We start from the raw sequence: 24,844 nt of genomic DNA on the forward strand, positions 1-24,844 counted from the left end.
GATCTACTCTATATAAAGGTGGGCAGAGCCCCCCCCCCCTCCCAAGGACCTGAACACCTTCAGAGAAAGAATAACAAGTAAACTCACTAAGACGTGATAGAATAAAATTCGTGTGCACAAGCCACCATGGGCCGTAGTGCTGTGAGGAGTGTTCAAAGTACCTTTTTTTTTTTAACAGCTTTATTGTTGTATAATTTACTTGTCATGATTCACCCATTTTAGCTGTGGTTTGTACAGTTGCACAACCATCACCACCACTTTAGAACAATTCCATCAATCACCGTAGAAAATCCCCTAGTACCTCTTTGCAGTCAATCCCTGTACCTACCCCACACCACAGCCAACCACTAATCTTTCCATCACTATTGCTTTGCCTTTTGTAGAAATTTGATATAAATGGGATTATATAACATGGATTTTTTTTATGTCAAGCTTCTTTCACTTTGGCTTCTTTCACTCAGCATGATGTTTTTAAGATTATTCCATATTGTTGTAGTTATCAATAATTCATTCCTTTTTATTGCTGAGTAGTATTCAGTTATGTGGACATACATACCACATTTTGTTTACCAACTGATAAGACATTTGGATTGTTTCCAGTTTCTGGCTATTACGAATAATGTGAACATTTGTGATTAAGTCTTTGAGTGGACATTTGTTTTCATTTCTCTGGAAGTGGAATTACTGGGTCACATGGTAAATATATGTTTACTTTTAAAGAAACCATCAAACTCTTTTCCAGAATGACTTTACCATTTTATATTCTCATCAGTAACATGTGAAGAGTCCAGCTGTCAACTCTTGGTATTGTCATTCTAGATAGCACGTGGTGGTATCTCACTGTGGTTTACATTTCCATAATAACTAATGCTTTGAACATTTTTCCATGTAGTTTATTGTCATTGTATATCCACTCTGGTGTAGTGTCTATTCAAATCTTTTGTTGATTCAAATCTTGTTTCTCTTCTCCTTGAGTTGTAAGATTTCTTTAGATTCTAGATATAAGTCCTTTATCTGATGTATGTTTGCCAAATATTTTCTTCTAGTCTGTGGTGTGCCTTTTCACTTCCTTAATGGTGACTTTTAAAGAGCAAAATGTAAAATTTTGATTTATCAGTTTTCTTTTATGGTTCATGCTTTTTGTATCTTAAGAAATTTTGCCTAACCCAAGGACACAAGGAACTTCTATGTTTTTTTATAGAAGTTTTACACTTTAGCTGTTACATTTTGAGTGTAAGCTGTGACGTCAAGATTGAGATTCTTTTTTTTGTATATGATAATCAGTAGTTCCAGCACCATTTGTTGAAAGAGAACTTTATGCAGTGAATTACCTTGACACTGTTGTCAGAAAACAATCTACAGTCACATGTGTGGGCCTGTTTCTCAACTCTCTTTTCTGTAAGAGAAGATCTGCTCTACTTACGGCCAAGGATGCTCAGTCAACTCTATTAGAGCAGGGGAAACCTCTAGCCAAAGCATCATGCAGGCATATGTTTCTCATCCTTGATTACTGCTGGAGTAGTTGGCTCTGTCATTAAATATATTATCATCTAGATCATGGTATCTTCGTGACGGAGAGGATTATAGAAGGCTTCTATTCCATTCATCCATGTGATGCCAAAATATCTTTGGCAGATAACCAGCCAGAGGCCAGATGACAACTTCCACTCATTCAGTTAATATGCTTTGAGCCCCTACCCTGGGCTGAGTGCTGGGATATGTTGGTGAGCAAATCTCTGCCCTTACTGGGCTCACAGTCACTTCTAGCAATGAGAACTTGCTATGAAAACCAGTAGCAGGATCAACTGAGAAATACCATCAGATGCCTTTAAGGTGATTTGCTGTAGAACAGCTTAGAGCATACTTTTCTCAAAATCCACCCTAATATATTGGCTTAGGCAACATCTAATGTAATATACTTATTGGTTTTGTATAAGCAGGCATTCCAGTATCTGGTGAGTTGAATTACAGGCTTTTATGGTTTGAGTCCTACACTGCCAACCCTGAAGAACTTTCTGAGGAAAAGAAAAGAAACAGGTATGTAGTGCTTATACCTACAGCAGACACAGTGCAAATTGTTCAGTCCCAAATTCTGTTCTGAATTAACAACTTTGTTTCAGGTTGAAATAACTTTATTTCAGGCCTCTCCTGCCCCATATAGTTCTTAACCTTGTGGATCAAACTGTGGGCCCTTGAAGACTGTTAAAAATTATACAGTGAGGGGCTTCCCTGGTGGCACAGTGGTTGAGAGTCCGCCTGCCGATGCAGGGGACATGGGTTCGTGCCCCGGCCCAGGAAGATCCCACGTGCCACAGAGCGGCTAGGCCCGTGAGCCATGGCCACTGAGCCTGCGCGTCTGGAGCCTGTGCTCCGCAACGGGAGAGGCCACAACAGTGAGAGGACCGCGTACCACAAAAAAAAAAAAAAAAAAATTATACAGTGAGGAAGAGAAAATAGTCACCCCTGATAACTGTGTTGGTAAAGCCCTTATTCTTGTACTTGCCTCCTAAATGGTCTTTTTGCCTGCAAGCTTCAGTCTTCTGCCTTCCTCCACAAAGATGGCAGACTGAAAACAAATCTGACCATGTGATAACATCCTCCCATGTTTAAAACCCTTCACTGGCTCTTCCTCAGCCACAGTCCTACATGGAAGGCCTTCCCACCTGTATCCCCCTTCTTCTTTAACCTAGCTGGCCACTCCTTAAGACACACATTACACTAATACAAAGCCAAGTACTTGTGGTTCGTACTTTTCTCCAGGCTCTCTCAGTGCCTTTGCTTATGTTGGACCCTCTGATGCCAAGAGCAGGGGAGCTCACTTGCCAGTGTTCTGGGAAGAATACAGATTAGTCAGATACAACTCCCAACTCCTCATGTTGGCCCATCACCTTTTCTAATAGTGATTATCAGAGGTACTAATGGTAAACAAGCTGACAAATTCTTTCTTGATCCTTTCTCTCTGTTTATACCACTGGCACAAGAGAGAGAATACGTAAAAGGAAGGGAGAAGTAGGATCCCTAAGACAGGAACTAAGAGTAAGTAGTGATCAACCATACAGGAAATGGAATTCCCATGCCTTAATCTTTCCTACTTGGTCTCTTTCTTATTGAGAGCACCCATGCTTTTTCATTCCTTCATTCCAATTACTGTGCAGAGTAGACAGCTTACTGAAACCAGCTCTTACCTGCCAGGATCCTCTCAGCATTCATCCGGTAGCTGTCGGCAGCTTCTGCCATGAGTCGGGCTGTTGCCAAATGGTTCAGCATAATCTCACAGCTTTCGTCGTTTTTTTCCCACATGTCAGTTCCTTCAAAAGTGACAGCCTCGCGCTCCATTAAGGTCACAAGAGGCATCAGCAGTGGGACTGATATATTGTTTGGGGGAACACACGTAGACTCTGAAAAACAAGGGGTAAAGTTTTCCACGTCATGCTTTCTTTCCAAGTAAAGTGCAAAGAGTTCCAGTTGAAGATGGCAACGTAGGAGTGTCCTGGGCTCACCTCCTTCTGTGGACACACTGAATCTGTGGCTAAATATGGAACAACTGCCTCTGGAAAAAACTAAAAACTGTCTGAATAACTGTCCGAATGCATTGCATAAATGAGAGAAGGTCGACATCAAAGCAGGTAAGAGAGGCTGGGAGACTATCTCTCTATAAACCCCACCCCTGGCACAGTGACCCACAATCGGGAGGGAACTCAAAACCTGGAGCTTCTCCATGAGGAGCAAAGGGCTTGAACCCCACATGGGGTACCCCAGCTTTTAAGACCAGCACCTGAAAAATAAGCCCCCAAAACATCTAACTTTGAAAACCAACAGTACTCATGTCTGCAAGACCCACAAGGCTATAATCATCTGAGAAACAGGTCTTAAAGGGGCTTGCAAGCTTGGACTCACCTGCCCCAAGGCTCAGTGCAGAGGCAGCCAATTGAGAATTATGCAAATGAGGCTCATTTGCTAATCTTAAAGCTTTAGCCCGAGAGGCAGGCTTCTGGTTTGGCAAACAACTGGGACCTATGAGGCTCTCTCAGCAATGGAGGCTAATGGATGACGCAATCTTTGTGCTCTCCCTCTGCCTTGCTGCACCTCACTGATATATCCCAGAAAGTAGCTCATACCCTTGTCCGGCATTCCAATATCTCCAGCTGCCTCCAGAGGACACCTCTAAATTGCCTAGCTCTGGTGGCCAATGGGGCTTATTATTGCCAGGGGTCCTATTGGACTGTAACCTTTGTAATGCCACAAGATAAGAAAATTACAGGCCAATATCTGTGACGAACGCAGATCCACAAATCCTGAACAAAATATTTGCAAACTGAATTCAGTACATTGAAAGGATCATATACATTGATCAAGTGGGATTTATTCCAGGGATGCAAGCATGGCTCAACATTCACAAATCATTATGATATACCACATTAATAAAAGAAAGATAAATGATTTTTCTGCATCTACTAAGATCAAATTATTTTTAACAAAATTCAACATCCATTTATGATAAAAACTCAACAAAGTGGGAATAAAGGGAATGTACAACAACATAATAAAGGCCATATATAACAAGCCCACAGCTAACATCATACTCAATGATGAAGAGCTAAAAACTTTCCCTCTAAGATCAGGAAAAAAAGGATGACTATTCACGACTTCTATTCAACATAGTATTGGAAGTCCTAGCCAGAGTAATTAGGGAAGAAAAAGAAATAAAACCATCCAAACTGGAAAGGAAGATGTAAAACTATTACTATTTGCAGATGACCTGTTATATATAGAAAACCCTAAAGACTCCACCAAAAAACTGTTAGAATAAAGGAATTCAGTAAAGTTGCAGGATACAAAATATACAAAAACCTGTTGCATTTCCATATGCTAATAACTAACAGAAAGATATTAAGAAAATAATTCCATTTACAATTACATCAAAAAGATCAAAATACCTAGGAATAAATTTAACCAAAGAGATGAAAGACCTGTACACTGAAAACTGTAAGACATTGATGAAAGAAATTGAAGAAGACACAAATAAATGGAAAGATATTGTGCTCCCGGAATGGAAGAATTCATATTGTTAAAATGTCCATACTACCCAAAGTAAACTGTAGATTCAGTGCAATCCTTATAAAATTCCAATGGCATTTTTCACAGAAATAGAACAAACACAATCCGAAAATTTATGTGGAACCACAAAAGATGCCAAGGAGCCAAAACAATCTTGAGAAAGAACAAAGCTAGAAGCATGACATTCCCTGATTTCACACTATATTACAAAGCTATAGTAAAACAGCACGGTATTGGCATAAAAACGGACACATATATCAATGGAACAGAATAGGGAGCCCTGAAACAAAACCACACACATATGGTCAGTCAATTTGTGACAAAGTAGCCAAGAATATACACCAAGGAAAGGACAGTCTCTCCAATAAGTGGTGTTGGGAATACTGGACAGCTACATCAGGGAAGTGCAAATCACAATGAGATATCATCTCACATCTGTTAGAATGGCTGTTATAAAAAAGACGAGAAATAGCAAGTTTTAGCAAGGATGCAGAGAAAAGGGAACCCTTGGGCACTGTTGGTGGGGACGTAAATTGGTGCAGCCACTATGGAAAATGGAGGTTCCTCAAAAAGTTAAAAATAGAGCTGTCATATGATTCAGCAATTTCACCTCTGGGTATTTACCTGAATAAAACAAAAACACTAATTTGAAAAGATACACGCACCACCTCCCTGCCCCATTCACTGAAGCATTATTTGTAAAAGCCAAGACATGGAACCAACCTAACTGTCCATCAATGGATGAATGGATAAAGAAGATGTGGACTCATGCTCTTGGACTGGAAGAATTAATATTGTTAAAATGGCCATACTACCCAAAGCAATCTACAGATTTAATGTGATCCCTATCAAATTACCCATGACATTTTTCACAGAACTAGAATAAATAATTGTAAAATTTATATGGAGTCACAAAAGACCCAGAATTGCCACAGCAATCCTGAAGAAAAAGAACAAAGCTGGAGGCATAATCCTCCCAGACTTCAGACAATACTACAAAGCTACATTAATCAGAACAGCATGGTATTGGTATGGAAACAGACATATGGATCAATGGAACAGAATACAGAGCCCAGAAATAAATGCATACACCTATGGTCAATTAATCTTTGACAATGGAGGCAAGAATATACAATGGAGCTAAGACAGTCTCTTCAGTAAGTGGTGGGAAAGCTGGACAGCTACATGCAAATCAATGAACTTAGAACATTCCCTCACAGCATACACAATAACTCAAAATGACTTAAAGACCTAAATATAAGACATGACACCATAAAACTCTGAGAAGAGAAAATAGGCAAAACATTCTCTGGTATAAATCATAGCAATGTTTTCTTAGTCTCCCAAGGCAATAGAAATAAAAGCAAAAATAAACAAATGGGACCTAATCAAACTTACAAACTTCTGCACAGCAAAGGAATCCATAAACAAAATGAAAAGGCAACCAACAGACTGGGAGAAAATATTTGCAAACACTGCAACCAACAAGGGCTTAATTTCTAAAATATACAAACAGCTCATACAACTCAATAACAAAAAAAACAACCCAATCAAAAAATGGGCAGAAGACCTAAATAGACATTTCTCCAAAGAAGACATACAGATGGCCAATAGGCACATGAAAAGATGCTCAACGTTGCTAATTATCAGAGAAATGTAAATCAAAACTACAATGAGGTATCACCTCACACTGGTCAGAATGACCGTCATCAAAAAGTCACAAACAATAAGTGCTGGAGAGGGTGTTGAGAAAAGGGAGCCCTTCTACACGGTTGGAGGAAATGAAAATTAGTGCAACCACTATGGAGAACAGTATGGAGGTTCCTTAAAAAACTAAAAATAGAGTTGCCATATGATCCAGCAATCCCACTCCTGGGCATATATCCAGAGAAAACTCTAATTCAAAAAGATACATGTACCCCAGTGGTCACAGCAGCACTATTTACAACAGCCAAGATGTGGAAGCAACCTAAATGTCCATCGACAGATAAGTAGATAAAGAAGATGTGGTATACACATACACACACACACACACACACACACACACACAAAATGGAATATTACTCAGCCATAAAAACGAATGAAATAATGCCATCTGCAGCAATATGGATGGACATAGAGATTACCATACTTCATAAGTGAAGTGTGTCAAAGACAAATATATGATATTACTTATGTGTGGAATCTAAAAAAAATGATACAAATGAACTTATTTACAGAATGGAAACAGACTCATAGTAATAGAAAACAAATCTATGTTTACCAAAGGGGAAAGAAGGGGAGGGATAAATGAGTTTGGAATTAGCAGATACAAAGTACTAAATATAGGGACTTCCCTGGTGGTGCAGTGGTTAAGAATTTGCCTTCCAGTGCAGGGGACACGGGTTTGAACCCTGGTCCGGGAAGATCCTACGTGCCACAGAGCAACTAAGCCCGTGCGCAACTACTGAGCCAGCGCTCTAGAGCCCATGAGCCACAACTACTGAGCCCACATGCCACAACTACTGAAGCCTGTGCTCCACAACAAGAGAAGCCACCGCAATGAGAAGCCCATGTACCGCAAGCAAGAGTAGCCCTGCTTGCCACAACTAGGGAAAGCCTGAGTGCAACAATGAATACCCAACACAGCCAAAAAATAAATTTATAAAAAAAAATACTATATATAAAATAGGTAAATAACGTCCTATTTTATAGCATAGGGAACTACATTCAATATCTTGTTATAACCTATAATGAAAAAGAATATGAAAAATGATACATATATATGTATAACTGAATTATTTTGCTGTACATCAGAATCTAACACAACATTGTAAATCAATTATAACTTCAGTAAAAAAAGAAGATGCATGTGTGTATACACACACACACACACATACATATATACACAATGGAATATTATTCAGCCATTAAAAAATAATGGGGCTTCCCTGGTGGCGCAGTGGTTGAGAGCCCACCTGCCGATGCAGGGGACACGGGTTCATGCCCCGGTCCGGGAAGATCCCACATGCCACGAAGCGGTTGGGCCCGTGAGCCATGGCCGCTGAGCCTGCGTGTCAGGAGAGGCCACAACAGTGAGAGGCCCGCAGAATCATGGGATCCTGGGCAATAGTACTTGGTTTCCTATTTAATCAAAGTGACAATAAAATAAAACATTTAAAAAAAAAAAAAAAATAATGAATCCTGCCATTTGTAACAACATGAATGCAACTTGAGGGCATTATGTTAAGTGAAATAAGACAGAAAAAGATAAACACCATATGAGCTCACTTACATGTGATACCTAAACAAAACAAAAACAAAAACACCCTTTGAGCTCATGGATATAGAGAACAGATTGGTGGTTGCCTGAGTAGGGGTAGGGGGAGAAGTGAAATGGGTGAAGGGGATCAAAAGGTACAAATTTCCAGTTATAAAGTGAATAAGTCCTGGGGGATGTAATGTACAGCATGGTGACTATAGTTAATAATACTGTATTGCATATTTGAAAGTAGCTAGCAGAGTGGATCTTGAAAGTTCTCATCAGAAGAAAAAAAACGTTTTGTAACCATGTACGGTAACAGATATTAACTGGTCTTATTGTGATCATTTTGCAACATATACAAATATGAAATCATTACGTTGTACACCTGAAGCTAATATAATGTTATGTAAATTACACCTCAATTTATAAAGTTAAGCACAAAATAAGGTAACTAGTAGCCTATGTCTTGTTTTAGCAACTGCAGACCTACAAGCGACGCTGTCATCTGATAAAAGCCTTGGTGACCCATCAACAGTCCTGCAGATAACTGAGAGCCTCATAATATGCCCTGCTAAATGCTTCGATCAAACCAGAACAGATATGACACTGCCAGAGCTGCCACCAGACCCCCTTGTCCTGATCCTGTGCTCACCTCTGCCTTCGTGCAGGATTTTGCTAAAAGGCTTCAGCTGTTTCTCATAGAGGATGGCGGTTTGTGTGTACTGGTGCCGCAGGGCAGTCCACGTTTTTTCTAACCTTGTGATCTGGAAGAAAGAAAGGTGTTATCGTTTTGGAAAAGGCTCTTTTTAAAACTACCTCTTTGCTTAAATTTTGGAATGGATGATAGAGGTACATGGTAAAAACTCAAAGCAGTTGAAAGGAGTGTAGAGAGAAAAGCTGATCTCCACCCCGACCCTGCTCCACATTGCTCTAATAACCCATGAGACACACACACCTTTTACAATAAATGTGTATCATACTACACATATTTTCCTGTTCATTGTTTGGAAATTATTCCGTGTAAGTACATATAAAACAGCATAGAACAGTCTTGTTTTGTTAAACTTTTGCCTAGTGTTCCATTTATGCATAAACCATAGTTTAACTAGTTTCCTGTAGATAAGCGCTTTAAACATATTTTTCTATTACCAAATATCTGGAGGATAAATTTCCAGAAGTGGAACTACTGGTTTAAAAAATACATGTATTTTGAATTTTGATAGGAGTTGCCAACTGTCCTCCACAGAGGTTATACTGATGTAAGGATGTAGAATATGACATACAGCATTTTAATGTTACTTGTAAGTAATAAAGTCTGAGACGTGGAAAATTGCCTAGACCATATGATGCCACTACTCATTCCTTTTCATTTCTTTGGGAACAATTTAGTCAAAACCAACATATGCCACTGACTCTGACTGCCCTAGATAAATGGTCCCCCACTCACACCTTCAAGCAAGCCCGTGTCTGACCTTTTCTACATGAAACGGAGGGAAGGGAACTAATATTTATGGAACGAGAGCCAACTCTGTCAGGTATTTGAGGAATTTCATTTAATCCTCACCATGCCCTATGAGGCAGGTATTTTGGCTTCATTTTACAGGTCAGAAAACAGAAGAGATTAGGTAACTTGCTCAAGGTTTCATAGCTGCTAAATGGCGGAGCTGAAATTCATTTCCTTGGGCTCTAAGAGCTCCCTGTGTATTCCAAGAGGAAGGTGAGAAAGGATCACCATCAGCAGATTTGTTGGGAAGGAAAGGATGTGGCTGTTTTTCCTCTGGCCTCCTACCACCCTGCCCTCTCTCCTCTTCCCCCTCCCTGAAGCGTCTGCCTTTCTGAAAGGAGCCCTTGTCTCTGGGCTAGGCCCATCTCCTGGATGCTCCCTCTTGACCCCAGAAGCTGAGAAGAGAAGGAGCAGGTTTAGACAATGGCGTGCAGAAATGACGTGACTCCTCTCGGGTTTTTCCTGGGCCTGCCACTCCCCTCCCCAAGCAGGGCCCTGAACACCCTAGAGGCCTCTGCCCCCTCATTGCTGAAGTACTCCAGAAGGGAGGAGTCTGATGCTGCTGTGTGGGGGGAGGCAGCCATCTATAAAGGCATGTTTAGGTGCTTTGGGGTAAGTCCCTAATTGCTGAGTTTGATGTCATGGACAGCAACCATGTTAATGCCACAAAACACCCCCTTCACTACTCTCGGAGAAAGCTCTGGGCTGGGGGGCCTATGCATACAGCTAGCCTGTTAGCCCTCAAAATTATAGGCAGTTTTGGATAAGAGAAAATAAATATGATGTAAATTAAAAACACCCAAATGAAAAATTATAACTCCTGTTAGTATAGCAGAAGTCAGTATATCATGAAAATATGGCTGAACTTGCTTATTTCCAATATCACCCCTATACAGTCCCAGTGCATCTAAAGAATTTTGAAAGCTCTTGGTATATTATAATTGGAATTGACCCCTCTCAAAATTTCCTGGTGAAAGCATGAGGTTTTTCAGCTTCTTGTTTGAAAGGTGACCTCGCTTTCGTGCAAGGAAATTATGTTCCTAACATGCCCTGACTTAGCAACAGTGCCCCAGTGGCAATGGTGGATGTTCAGTGAGCACCCGGCAGGATTTCAGAGACAATCTGTGGCTGTGAAACAGCCAAGCTAAATGAGCTGCGGTTTTGGTGTTAGGGGTTGCACACTGGCCTTGTGGGACTGTGATCTCATACTCGAAGTCGCCGAGTACCTAGGGCTTAACACAACGGAAGTCTGAAAGCTGACTCCTAGGAGTCAAGACCACAGGACCACTTTCCTCTGTGAGGTCCATTTGACTTCAAAGACAGGTTTTCAGTTTTGACCCTCCTCCTAAGAACAGTCTGTCAAAGCAGATAAATTCAAAGTGTCCAATTTCAGAAACTCTGCTTAGGGGGTTATATAGCAGATGGGCCAGGAATCTGAATTTTTTAACAGCAGAGTCTGTTTTAGGTGATCTGAGGAACATACTTTGAGATAAATCACTCTAGGGATTCTTAGAGATCAGTTCCCCAAACATCCCAGTTTGTCAGTCATTACCCCAAACTGCCCGCACGTCCGGTGACCCAGACAGAAGCAGTCTCTTTCTTATACAACACACCCAAGCCAGACGTGATCATCCTAACTGGTCCTTCAGGAATATCTATAGTTCCTGAGGATGACTCTTCTTATCGTATATCAAAGAGAAAGTGTAGGTTGTCAGCAATTATCTGCTGTTTTTAAAAACAGAGCCAAAATACTTGGGACACTGCTCTTGTTTGCCCCCTAATTAAAGCAGCTTTCACTAAGATACGATTTACCTTTTGAGGTTAATAAAAATCATCTGTGATTTGCTAAGCATGGGCTTGCAGACCACTTTGCAGAACATTAAGTGCACGCAGGCCCACAGGGCCGCACAAAGCAAGTGAGAATTTACCTGCGGCATTTCCAAGGCCTTCATGATGGCCGAGAAAGAATAGAGGTCCCCCATGGAGTCTTTCAGCTCCACTGCCACCTGGATGATCCTATTGAGGGTGGCTGCTCTGTCCTCCAAAGTGCCCGTGCAGCCCAGAATGTCCACTGCAATGCCGATGGCCATCGTGTTGTGTCTGAGAGGGAGGAAAGCAGCAGTCAGGCCCAGGGCCAACAGGACTAAGAGGAAACGAAACCAAACTGGCCAGGGAAAGGACTGGCTTTCCACCGTTTGCTGCTATCGCCCTGAGATGTACTGGCAGCTCAGCCGGTTTGGTTGCTGATTTCAACAGAGAGATCGCCCCCATCAGGTTGACTGCAGCAGGGCCCCGGGGAGGCCTCAGTGGGTGTCCTATGGAGAGTCAAAAAGGACAGATGCCCCAGCACAGGGCTGTTCAGCCCTGGAGCAGGGGATGTAAAGAGGGCCCTCCTGGGGTGAAGCTGCTCAAAAGTGCAAGAGGCTCCTTGTACCTTCCACCATGACAGGTCTGCGGAGACGCCACGTCCCCCAACACACTGGGGAATCCCTTCCTCAGGGAAGCCCTGGGCCACCTCCACTGAGCCCCCTGGACTGGGGGATGCAAGGGACAGAAAAATGAGAGAACATGCTTGATTCAGGAAGACGACATGGATGTCAGAACAAAGAAAGAAATGAGGAGCTAAGAACAGAGTGTCTGTGGCTCCGGTCAAGGGGCCAGAAAGGGAATGGAGATGTGGACAAAGACTCAACAGTGGACCAGCAGGACATCCCTGTAAGGTCAGACCTAATAAAATTGAAATCTTGTATCTGCCAACAATCCTCCCTTTTCTCATCCTGAACTACACAGGTCAACCTCGCAGACCCAAAACAGGAAGCAGAATGGTCTTTTGTCTACAGACAATGGGACCAATATGAATGGGGTCGCAGAGAGGTCTCCCTCCTGGTGGCAGCAGCACAGCCTGTAAACCTGCCTCTCCTTCCTCCTGTGGACCAGGAGTTCCTGCCTTGGGCCAGAGTAGCCTCAGGTAAATTTCTCCAGGCGCTGGTACAGTGCTGGAGGTGAAGCCCTGATTCAAAGCGATAGTCAAAACAATAAGACTTTGCCTTTGAAACTGGGCCACCTTGTCCTGAAAGTTCACAGCTAAGGATGTTACTCCAAGACCATGCTTCTCTCTGTGCCCACGTGTGCTGGTGTCTCTCTCACTCTTCTAGAGCAAAGAGAGGTGTGATTCATCTAGTGCTTAGCATTACTAGCTTCTCTAATGATTGTTAAATCAGTAACGGGCTCTGCTGTCTGTGAGTGTTTGCACATGTGGGTATGCAGTGTGCTTGCTGAGTGTGACCTTAGGCTGTTACCTGACTGCTCTACTCCCCCATTTCCTCATCTCTAAAATGGGAACAAGGGCTGTTGGGAGAAAGACTGTGTGTGTGTGTAAAGATAATTAAAGCGCCTGGCACCACAGCACCCAGCAAATAGTAGTTACTAAAATTGTATCTATATGTGCATCTCTCCCTCTGTATCTTGGTCCCTTTTGCCTGTTGGCCTCTCTTTCCTTTTTCTTATCTTTTTTGCTGATTTCCTATCTTTCCTAATTAATGGATCCTAAAATAGGCTTAAAGTATATTTTTATCATCTGTTGTACTTATTGAAGAGTTTTGTTACCCATTTGCAAACTGTTAAGGTTGAACCAGACATTTTAGATGTTTAGTAGTAAACTAACTTCCCATGTTGCCTTCAACTGATTCTTTAATTCAGGGTTTTTTCCTATGTTTTAATGGCCCTTAATAAAACACAGGCTCTCTACTTCTTTAAGACGTGGCATTATATCAACAGCTATTTGCGTAATTATATCCATTCGTTTAACCAACATTTGCCTCAAGCCTCTTGCATACACCACCACGAGGAAACCAGCTCAGCAAGGCGGCCCTACAGCAGAAGCTCCCGGGGTCGGCAGGGGGAGGCACTAAACGTTATACGAAGGATATCTCTGCTTGCTAGGCTTGGAATGGGTGAAGTGGTAAGTTTAAAACGAAGGGTAGTTTGTATTCAATTCTCAAACACAATAATGTCATTTGATCCTGCAGGACTGCTACAACCTTGGCCTTTATTTAGTAAACACACTGTAATGGAGAAAACAGCTCTCCAAGCCCTAGCAGGTAGATCCCACAGGTCAGCCCTGAACAGGAAACAAGCCAAGGAGCCAGACCCCAGGCAGGCGGCAATCAGGAGAAAGAGGAAACGGATGTAGACAAGAGTGGAAGTCAGAAAATAGCCCAGAGAGAAGCCTCAAGCCTGCTGACCTCAGCCTGGGCCTAGAATCCATGCCCAACACACCTAATGACACTGATAAAATAAGGCCTGCAACCGGAGAGTTTTCAGGCTGAAATGTATCACATGAGAAACTGGGACGCATGGCAGCACAGCTGTCTCTGTGGAAATGATGACCACCGGACCCAGACCAGGAAGGAGGGAAAGTTAGTGGAAATGAGAAGCCAGGCCCCTGCGGCATGGGGAGGGAGGAGGACGCCTGGAGAGCGGAGCTAGCATCTAGAACAGCTGAGCAGGGAAAGTAGGGAAATTCGGAAGTCGGACCTACAATTGCCCAAAGACACTGAACAACAGGCCAACAAGCACCCACCCTGGCCTCTGATCAAAGGCATCAGGGGCCATTTCCTGTCCTCCTGCCTCCCAGAAGTCTTCCATTTGGTACTCTCGATGTTTCCTACGGGATGCATCTGTGGCTGTGAAGCCAAGGCAATAGGAGTATTGGAGCCATTTTATCTGCTTCATAGTCAGGTAACCTTGAAAGCAGCTGTTATCGACCCTCCCAGGCTATTTAAAATACAATGTTCACTTTCTAGGGGCTGACAGCCTAGGACTGCACTGTCCACTAGCCACATGTGGCTACTGACACTTAAAATAGTACACAGTAAAATAAAACACTGCATCCTTCAGTTGCCACATTTCAGGTGCCCGGTAGCAACATGTGGCTAGTGGCTGCTGTAATGAGATTTCTGCCATCACAGAGAGCTGCTGTACTGGACAGCGCCGTGACCCAGAACATCACGGAAAGCCATGGGCAGGGGATGACGGCACTCGGGCCCCCGGCCCCTGAATCACCCCTGCCCTCTTCTCACAAAAAGCCAGGGCCCTGGCTGTCCATTAAAGACCACATGTGTGTTGTGGCAATTGGGAACCTGGTTGGAGAAACAACCAGGTTGTTTGATAACAAGATAGTCTCACACACAAAAAACTATCTTTTCTTTTGTGTCGAAAAGGCCAACTTCTATGGTAATATGAGAATCTAGTCTAGTGCTTCTTTTCTTAAAAACGTGCCTCACTACTTCTATCTTTCTAATTTCTCAATATCCGATGTTCAAGTGAGTGGGTTTTAATGGACAGCCAGGGCCCTGGCTTTTTGTGAGAAGAGGGCAGTGATGCTTCAGAGGCTGGGGGCCCGAGTTCCGTCATCCCCTGACCTCTGATCCCCCATCTGCCCTCCCTTCAGAGAAAACATTGTTCAGGCTCTGTTCTTCCCAACTTCCCCACAAACTCCCACTTAATTCCTAAAGCAGTCTTGAACTCTGGAGACAAGGGGGCCGCAGCTCAGTGGGCCAGGCTGGAGGTGGTATGGCGTCCGTGCTCCGCCTGCCTGCAGTACTGCTCCCACCCCAGGCTGGCAGGGGCCGTGGTGAGCTGTGCTCCCAGGCGGGTCGTCTGTCCGCTCCTCCACCTGCTCCTGGAGCAGGGACGGGAACGTGCTCTCTGTTCCCTGACTTCCTCTTTGCTGTCTCTTTGAGCTTCTCTAGGAATTCTCTGGCTACGGCTTCTGGGCCACCCGCGCTCAAGCGAGGCAGAACTGGGGTGGTGGGTGCCTGGCCTCTCCCAGCTCTGAAACCTGTGGCTCTGCAGCCTGTGGAGTTGAAAGTGCCATAAATGCAGAGCAGCACCGCTCACCTTTCGATGATGTCCAGGCGCAGCTGGTGGCCATAAGGCAAGGTGATGAGCTCCAGCCCTGAGCTCATGCCCATGTTCTTCCTCATCTCTTCAGAGACTTCAAGTATCCTCGCGACCTGTCAAGAACACAGGTTGAAATGAACTGGACCAGGACGTGGGCTTGCTGCAAATACGAATTTATCACATGGAAAGAAATACACTCAACTGGAACAGTGTGGATGCACTTGACTTGTTGCATTTCTTTTTAAGCAGTGGCATCTTAGGATACAGTTTTAATATATTTGGAGGATTTTAATGCACATACTGGAATGTAAAACCTGGGAGGAAAGCACCTAGATTGGTCTGCAAACTCTGCAGATTTGGTGTTTCTGCCTGGTCAGAGAATGGTACAGTTCTTCAAGCTTTTGTCTAACACAGGCTGGATCCTGCTGTGATGTTTTGCTGCCAACAGCAGGGCTGTGGGTGCGCACAGCAAACGGATCCCCTGCAGTGGAAAAGCAGAGCTGCGTCCAAATGCTGCACTGCTGCAGGCTCTGCCGTTCCTGTTCTCACTTAACGGCAGGGCTGGCTCCTATTACCCTTAATTACACCTCTCCTGGGCTCAGGAAACACAGCGTACGTCTGGAAACCATTAGAAACGTGTATAGCGATTTGAAACCCGAGGCCTCAAACACACCCACTTCTCCCCCCCCCCACCCCGAGAGGTCTTCCTTAAAGGAAATCTGGTTGGTTTGCCGCAGCCAGCTCTCCCCATCTCAATTCTAGTGTGTGATCACAGCTTATTGGAATCAGGTATTAGTTGACCATTAGGGTTGTTACATGCTACCTCCAAATACTACAACTGAGTTAGGCCGTCTCTAAAACGGGGCTGGTGACACTCACAGAGCACTGATGGACTAACAGTGCAACTAGCAGATACAGTGGGTCAAACCAACCCTGGACACGCGGCAGGCGCGGGACAATCCCTCTCCTTGAGCCGGTGTTGTCCTCAACTATAATTATCCCAGGTATGTGAACAGTCCAGGTGTCTTCATAACAGGCCATGAAAAACATCTGGAAGTTCAGCTGATATTATTGACTCTGACCCTTAACTTCTGTGGCTGAGCAGAGGCACCACTGTCAGCCCCGGGGATGAACTGTCCAGCACAGACTCCAGAATAGGGTGCAGGATTCATACTCTGCTCTCTGGGCCTCAGTTTCCCCTTCTCTAACACAACGGCTAAGTTCACCTTTCTCAAAGACTTTGCCAAGGATCACATGGCCCTAAAACCCCAGCTATTTAAAAAAGTCAAGTTGTGAATCGTTGGCCACGTCGAAGGGGGAAGAATTCTGGCCAGATCTCCTGAAAGAGATTTACACCTTGACCATGACAAGACAGCCCTGATGCACACCCCGGCCACCTGCAATCACATACATTTTGCTTGCTTGTTTAGACACCTGTCCTGTCAGAGGCTCCAAACCCAACACATCCAATTCATGCACACTCTGTGTAACAAGAGTCAAAGGCTTGTCATTGACTCAGTTTTATTCTGGAAGCTGTTTTCCTTTCCAGTCTGTTTTCCTTCAATGTAAACGTGCAATCCCCTGGTCACTTTCCTGACGTATTACCAGGAAATGCTGACACCTGCTTGCCCCAAGGCTGAGCTATGGAACAAGGGTGTCGTGAGGTCACAGTGCAGAACCTGGATTAGGTCTCCTGGAAAAGCCTGGGGCCTTGCAGCTCAGAGATGCAGAGGAGGGATGAACACTTGTAGAGGATTTACTATGAGCTGGACCCGGCAGTGCAGGGTGACATCAATGCCCCACAATGAGTTATTCTAGCCACCCTCTGCTCTTCTGATCTCAGCCATCCTAGCTTTGCAGGATCTCAGAACTCTGCTGGATCCTTATCCCATTGCCTCGGGAGTTGCTGCAGTGACCCAGGGGAGCCCCGAGAGGGGCCTGGCCCTGCTCTCCTCCCAGCTGCCAGGGACCTTCTCCATAGAAATGAGATTGCCTGGCTCCACTATCCGTGTCTGTTGTCCTCTGCAGAGGACTCTGATTTGCACTGTGCTCTTACGGGCCTGTCTCCCTCACTGAACTGCAAAGTTCTTTGAAGGCAGCAACCTGACACGAGCCCAAAAGTAGACTTAAAAACAAGAAGGAAAGACCCCAGGCCCTCCCCCAGCTGACCCCATGTGCCCTTCACCACCCACACAGGGTGAATCCTCCATAAACCAACCCCTCCCCCCACGGCTTTTGACCTCTGAGTCTCCGCACGTGTGTGTTGCCTGCCACCTGGAAGATGCCTTTTGTGTTCTTCATCAGGCCAACTCCTATTCAGCCTTCAAAACTCATCTCAGACATCTCCACCCTGATTCCCTCCCTCCCCTATGTTTAAGACCCTACCTCAGAGGCCCTGCAGGTCCTGTGCTTTTCCCTGCAGAGCATTTCCCACCTGGGCTGTGGTCTGGATTTCTGTGTCACTGTCGCTCCTGCCTCTCCCACCATGACCTGGCCTGGCTTGGCCCACGGTTGGGGCTCAACCAAGGCTCAGTACAGAACACTAGTGAACACTTACTTAGCTTCACTCTGGGGCAGGCATGGTATGGCTGCAGGCAGGCTTTGGTATTCACAACCACCTGGGCTATGGCATTGTTCTCCTTTTAGAGACACCGAGAGGCAGGGGGAGGTGGCATTAGACTCAGGCAGTTCATCCCCAGAGGCCAGGCCCTTGGCCGCTGGGCCTCCCTTCTAGCTTCTACAGAGCCCAGCAGGTGAGTGAGGCCAAGGCGGCGCCCCTTTGCAGGGTGGGAGGGGCTCAGCCCCGGGGAGGGGCTCACACTGCTGGGCAGGCAGCCTCCAGGCGCTCAGGGCCATCCACCTGTCCTGACACCCCAGGCTCTGTGCACAGGTGGGAACCAGCACTTGGGCCCCAGATGCTGCCCAGCGCCTGCTCTCGGCTTCTGGTGGCCCCATCTGGTTGCATTTAGAGTCAGTAACAACAGCCTTCGTTTTGTTTCCCTCTTACAGACACTAGTTGTGCGTGATTTGTTGGCAAAGCCCTGAAGTCAGTGGTTCAGGAAGAGAATAAGGAAATGGCAGGGTACTCTGGAGGGAGGAAGGAGGACTTAACAGCCTGCCCTTGGGGGCTGGGAACAGGGGTCAGTCAGGGGGCTCCTGCTCAGGTCTCTGCCTCGCTGCTTGGGGGATCTGTCCAGCCCCTCTTCCAGCGGTGCCTGAAGGCAGACAGGGGAGTGGGACCCTCACCAGGAGGACAAAATGCAAACAGAACAAGAAGGAGGGGAGGCTGCACATTCCTTCAGTTGAGAACAGACTTCCAAGGCAGTGGGAAGGTTCCAGACTCTCCTGCAAAGGGTGATCAGGCATCTCACCTCCTCCTAGACTACCACCAACCCCCACCTGAGGCCACAACAGGGAAGGATTCATTTCCTCCTGGAAATTAGGCTGTTCTGTAAACCTGGACCCATGGTCCCAACAAGGAGCTTCCTCCATGGAGAACCCAGACAGGTTCACACCAGGCTCCTGGGCTATTGGTGTGGTTCTGCTCTCAGATCCAGGGCCCAGGATGAGAGCTACTTACTGGAACAGGAGACCTAAATCCTCTTCCTGCCCAAACAGGTTTAGCTCACATTAAAGTGAGGTAAGGTCTTAACAAGGCAAATTATCTGACCGCTTGGGGCACTGCCCAAGGACACCCAGCCAACCACGGGAACAGCCCTTGTTCTTCCAACACAGCCCCTTTCCTGGCAGCCCCCCAGACTGTTCACCCCAGAGCAGCCAGCACCTGCTTAACGTTCCTCATTAAGGAACATTGGGAGGCCCTCTGCGCCCCCGTGAGCTTCAATCAACTGAGGAACTCACTGGGGGAGTACTCGGAGATTAGATTTCCTGCCACGATTCATGACCCAGGAAATTTATTTAGGAAAACCCAATTCCTCAATAAGCCCTGATCTTTGAAGCTAATTGACTCCACTGAGCTACAAATGAAAAAGGACTTTAAATCTAAGTCCTTATCTGTTGCTCAAATGAAGGGATCTGTCTCCTTATACTGAGGCATGGGCTAAGCACACCCCAGCCTTAAACACCTACTTTCTAGAAATTTCTCTCTGAAGGATGAGGTTGTCTTGGGGCCAGCTATGAACAAAAGCCACCCATATCTAAAAGAAGTGCTTCCTATCAAAAATGATGATGATGTAAACACAGATTTATGTAGTCACATGGAAACATAGTCATGACATGTTGTTCGATGGAAGACAAAAAGGGTTTGGAATGGTATATATAGACCTGTGCCATTTCTGTGGTAAACAAATAGATATGCATGCAATTATTATTTACATGTACCTATTTGCAGAATAAATGTTAACAATAGTGATCACCAAGAAGCTGGATTTTGTGTGACTTTTATCTTTTCTTTTCTCTTAATCTGTATTGTATAATTTTTCTAAAATTGTATCTTATAATTGTATTTTATAATTTTTCTAAATTGAGCAAGTAACTTTAAAAATGTTTATCCTGGGGCTTCCCTGGTGGTGCAGTGGTTGAGAGTCCGCCTGCCGATGCAGGCGACACGGGTTCGTGCCCGGGTCCGGGAAGATCCCACATGCCGCGGAGCGGCTGGGCCCGTGAGCCATGGCCACTGAGCCTGCGCGTCCGGAGCCTGTGCTCCGCAACGGGAGAGGCCACAACAGTGGGAGGCCCGTGTACCGCAAAAAAAAAAAAAAAAAAAAAAAAAGTTTATCCTAAAGACCATTTTTGTAACAATAAAACAAATATATAATGTACATATGTAGCATGTACAATGAAAATAAAAACAGCCAAGGCTCTGCTACTCCAGAAACTACATTTTCATCTACAATCTACTCTTCTTTGGACTTGACTTCACCAGTTCTGATGGAGTTGAGGCTGTGGGAGAACTTGAAAATCTACGCCAGCTGGGAGAAGGACATAGCAGGGGTGGGAGAGGGAAGGCACGGCCCTGGGTAGCAGCCTGTGTCCCTCTGTCTCAGGTGAATTGTACAAGCTTCCTGCCTGGGCAAGGGTTGTCCCGGCCTGTAGTCCCCACCCCTTAAATAAATCCCCACACCCAGGTTATCATCTGAGTTTTCCTGTGAGCAAAGCAGTCACAAGGTAAGGCAAAATGAGGCCCAGATAGATCCTCCTTCCAAACATTCGGAAGTCCGACCAAACCCACCCGCCAGGCACCTACCTTGCAGTCCATGCTCAGCATGTGCTGGGCGATGACCTTGGGGTCGTTGTTGGTGAACAGTTCTTTCGCACGCTTCAGCATCGCGGTTTCCAGGGGCTTGTTCTCAGGAGGAAGGAGCTTCGACTCAAGGTCGTTGGGCTTGAAGGAGGAGGCAGTCTCCAGGAGGGGTGTCACGAATGTACCCTCGTCCTCCTGCCCCTTGTCCCTCTGAGTCGGCAGCGGCTCCCAAGGCTTTGCCCCGTCATCGTCATCAAGGATCAAGTAGCTGGTGTCAGAGTTCCGGGCAGCCGGCCCGCCGTTCTGCTTGGCGGTCAGCAGGTCCACGTAGCTGTCCTGGGCACAGAAGGGCGGCCGTGCTGCCCCATCGCAGCCTGCGGCCAAGGCTGGGTTCAGTTCGCAGTAGTTGGCCTCTGAGTTGAGCCAGGTGGACGGAGACCGGGGAGCCTTGAGCATGGGCGCTTTGCAGGGCTTGGGGGGCGGTTTGGGGCATAGCTGGCTGTCTGAGCCCCTCAGCGCCCCCCCTGCCCTAGCGTCCGAGGAGACCCTCCGAACCACTGCTGGGCTCAGGGTGGGCTCACTGCCTGTCCTAAAAACCGGTGAGTTTGGGCAGGGTCTTGTGCCCACACCTGGGGACTGAGGGGGCAGCTTACCACCTGTGGAGGATAAGAGAGGGTCAGAAAAAGCTCAGCTGTGCGAAGAACATGAAACGGACAAAACTAGAGTGACAGCTCCTGGCCCTCAATTCAGGCCCTAGGATTTTGATTTTCACCCACAAAAGATAAGTCAGTATGGACCACCACAGGCCCGATCTAGAGCAGTCTAGAGCAGTCTAGAGCATGTCAAGGGCTAAGATGGCCCCACCCCACTTCTGGGGGAATTCTAAATCCCAGTGACCACCGACAGCTGGGCAGCAATGTCATTTTATGGTCACAGAAGGTTAGTACAGTCAGAACAGGGAACTACATTGAGCTTGGAGGGCAGTGAGTAATCTAACCTTGCCCTAAAAAACACAAGTCTTTAGCCACATAACATAAAGGGGGGCCCTGATTCACTCTCAAAGCCAGGGTGGATCCCAGCCAGCTTTAAGAAAGAGACAGAGACACACGGGGAAGGGAGAAAAAGACACTGAGATAACCCACATCCAAGCGGTTTACAAAGGGGCAGCAGGAAAATCAACTTGTGGTTCCCCAAGGAAGGTCAGTTACAAAAATAATGAAAAACAATCCCGTCACCTATTAAGATAATTGCTTACTTGATTTCCCCACATTCCATACCATCTCACTCTTCTGGTTGTGGCAGGAGAATGGAGAGGAAGAGGGGTCTCTACCAGGAGCCCCAGGACTGACCCACTCACCATCTGCCCAGGGAGGAGACTAAGGGGGAGGTGCATTCGTTATGAAGACCACCAGTTAGCAACTGGACTTAGAATCAGGAAACCTGGGTTCAAATGCTGGCTTCACCACTTACTAGATAGAAGAATCTAGGCAGATCACTTAATATCTGCGCCTCAGTTTTCTCAGCCACAAAGACGATAACCATGCCCACCTTGAAGGCTTGTTATGAGGCTTAAAAGCTGGCGCCCCATAAAGCATCCAGCTCAGTGATTTGCATCTGGATATAGTTCTACAAACCCCTCATCCTACAGCCTGCAGACATGGAGTCTTCTGTCATTCCCAAATTAGGTGACCAGATGGGGCAGGGGAAGCAGCCTGAAGGAAGTCGGGGAAACACTATCACCCTCTCCCTCCCAATTTCCCAAAGACCTACCAATTGGCAGGTAACTTTCCGACTGGTGGGCTTTGAGGGACAAGGCTCTTCTGTCCTGCATGTGATCCAGGCAGGCTGGCTGGCTACCACTCTTCTCTCTATTTCTGAAGCAAAAGACAAGTGGGGCAGGAACATGTCATTAAATCGTAAAACCTTTAGGCAACGTCATGGAAAGTTTAAAAAAAAAAAAAAAAGATTGCTCAGAATGAGAGTGCTCCCGCACAGCCTAAGAGTAAAGGAATGTCTGGTGGAGGGTGGAAATTACTGATGGGGGCGATTAGTACGTGACTCTGCCGACCCTGCGTCCCAGGACCAATCCAGTTAGGTCCCAGGCTGCCTCCTCTGAGCCTTTCCATCCCGTTGAGCAGATCAGGGTAAAGGTTTCAAGAGACTCTCAGGAAAATCTGATGAACTGGAATGTGTACTTTTAACGGTGCCTGAAATTACTTACAGACCCAGAAGGAAAGACTTGTGTACCTAACATGCATTCTCCACCAGGCCTCACAGTGCCACGGTTAGGAAGGAAGCTGTGGGGCAGTTTCCATTTCAGTGCAAATCTCAGCGTCCCCCAGATAACCTGCAGGGTTGCCCGAGGAGTCTGTCCTACGCGTCTAGGAGGATCCCACAGCCAGCCTCCTCAGGACGAGTTGGGAAAAGGGACTTGGCGGGGTCACCAAGCAGCGGCTGCGAGGCACGGAGCACAGCCGCACAGGGAAAGGTGGAACGAAACAACAAGATCAGCTAGCATTCCTCTGTCCCTTGCCAATCCAGACTGGGAATTTCTCTAATTAGCACCAAAGAACAGAATTTCTCTTTTGCTAAGACAGAAAGCACTGCACCAGCCAAGTCGTAATGAACTTTAATCGGCCTCCCCCTCTCCAACGCCCCCGACAAGCTCATGTTACAGACATCACCAAGTTCTTTCCTACCTTTGCAAGCACCAAAGAAATAAAACAAACCACCCCAAACTTCCAGCAACAGAGAAATTCCAGCAACCCCTCAGAGATAAAGCAGGGCAGAGGGCAAATTCCAAAAGGCAGTAGCTTCAGCGAGGCGATATTTAAGCAGTGATCACCGCCAGCGGTCGGACACCAGGGCCCCATCACCGGCCCGGAATGCAACCTGGCAGAGCGCACGCCTATGCCGGCAGCGGGTAGCCAACCGGCAGGCCCGACGTCAGGGAAGGTGTGGAGCCGCTGACGCGGAGGGGCAGGGCTTCGGGGCATCTTCCGTGCTGAGCCCACGCCACCCCTACCATTAGGCGTCTCTGGGCCTGCAACCTGTGCAAATGGGTGACAAGGCTTAGGGAGCTCTGCTCTCAAAGGGCAATCCGAAGAGTGGCTCTGTTAGGTTTGTATCGTCGACTTAGTGACTTTCTCAGCCTTTCTTTTATTTCTTATCTTTAAAAAAAAAAAAAAAAAAATCTGTATTTTAAATCCAGGCTGCTGAGGGCTGACCAGGCGGCCTTCCTCCCCAGCACCGTTCCTGGCAGGGGTTCTGTGGGTCATCCTGGCTCTGTTCACGACACTGACTGCCTGCTCACCAGTTCAGCAGCCAACCCCCCCGCCCACCACGAAAGAAACAGGAGAGGCCCCCTTTTAATATTTTAAGGGATCTCACTTCCGATCTTATTACCATGAAAAGGAGAATTTCTAAGTCAGCTCTTGCCTCCTTCCCTGCAACTGCCCTGAGTCCTGCATTCTACTGCTCTCCAGAAAACAATCATTACTAGGATTATGGACACTCACCTAGCACTTTCTATGGGCCAGCACTGTTCGAAGCACTTTGTAGATCTTAAACCATTTAACCCTCAAAAGCCCCACCTTTCCAAGAAACTGAGGCCCAGAGGAGGTAAGTAGCTTGTCCAGGGTTGACCAGGTCAGGGGTGGACCAGCGTTGGAGGGCAGGCGGCAGGGTCCACCGCCAGACACTGACTAACATCGACCAGAGCTTCCTAGTAGCACACAGCCGTCATTCGTATTACTCAGAGTCCTGTATTTTGCTTCTGAATTTTTGCAGTCTAGAGATTACAGTTTATGACATTTCCTCCTGGCCCAGAAAGAAAACCAGTGAGTGGAATAAAATATGTTGTGCAAGCTTGGACGCCAGGGAGCTGGAGAAGGGGAGCCGTGTAACTGAGGGGCCGGGACCCTACCATGCC

The 24,844-nt window shown here is 46.2% G+C and overlaps 1 protein-coding gene across 6 annotated transcripts in view; it reads right to left on the reverse strand.

Moving 5' to 3' along the window:
- BCAR3 (BCAR3 adaptor protein, NSP family member) overlaps window positions 1-24,844 on the reverse strand; it is a 117,346-nt gene that overhangs the window by 784 nt on the left and 91,718 nt on the right. For all 6 annotated transcript variants that reach the window (XM_065872156.1, XM_065872188.1, XM_065872147.1 and 3 more), the window contains 6 exons: window positions 22,684-22,787; window positions 20,917-21,569; window positions 15,708-15,823; window positions 11,735-11,906; window positions 8,955-9,066; window positions 3,186-3,398 (listed from right to left, as the gene is read on the reverse strand). In XM_065872156.1, the coding sequence (XP_065728228.1) occupies window positions 3,186-3,398; window positions 8,955-9,066; window positions 11,735-11,906; window positions 15,708-15,823; window positions 20,917-21,569; window positions 22,684-22,787 (1,370 nt within the window). The remainder of the gene's footprint in view (window positions 1-3,185; window positions 3,399-8,954; window positions 9,067-11,734; window positions 11,907-15,707; window positions 15,824-20,916; window positions 21,570-22,683; window positions 22,788-24,844) is intronic.

This window comes from Phocoena phocoena, chromosome 1 (genome assembly GCF_963924675.1).
Source record: "Phocoena phocoena chromosome 1, mPhoPho1.1, whole genome shotgun sequence".
In the NCBI taxonomy this organism is placed as follows: domain Eukaryota; kingdom Metazoa; phylum Chordata; class Mammalia; order Artiodactyla; family Phocoenidae; genus Phocoena; species Phocoena phocoena.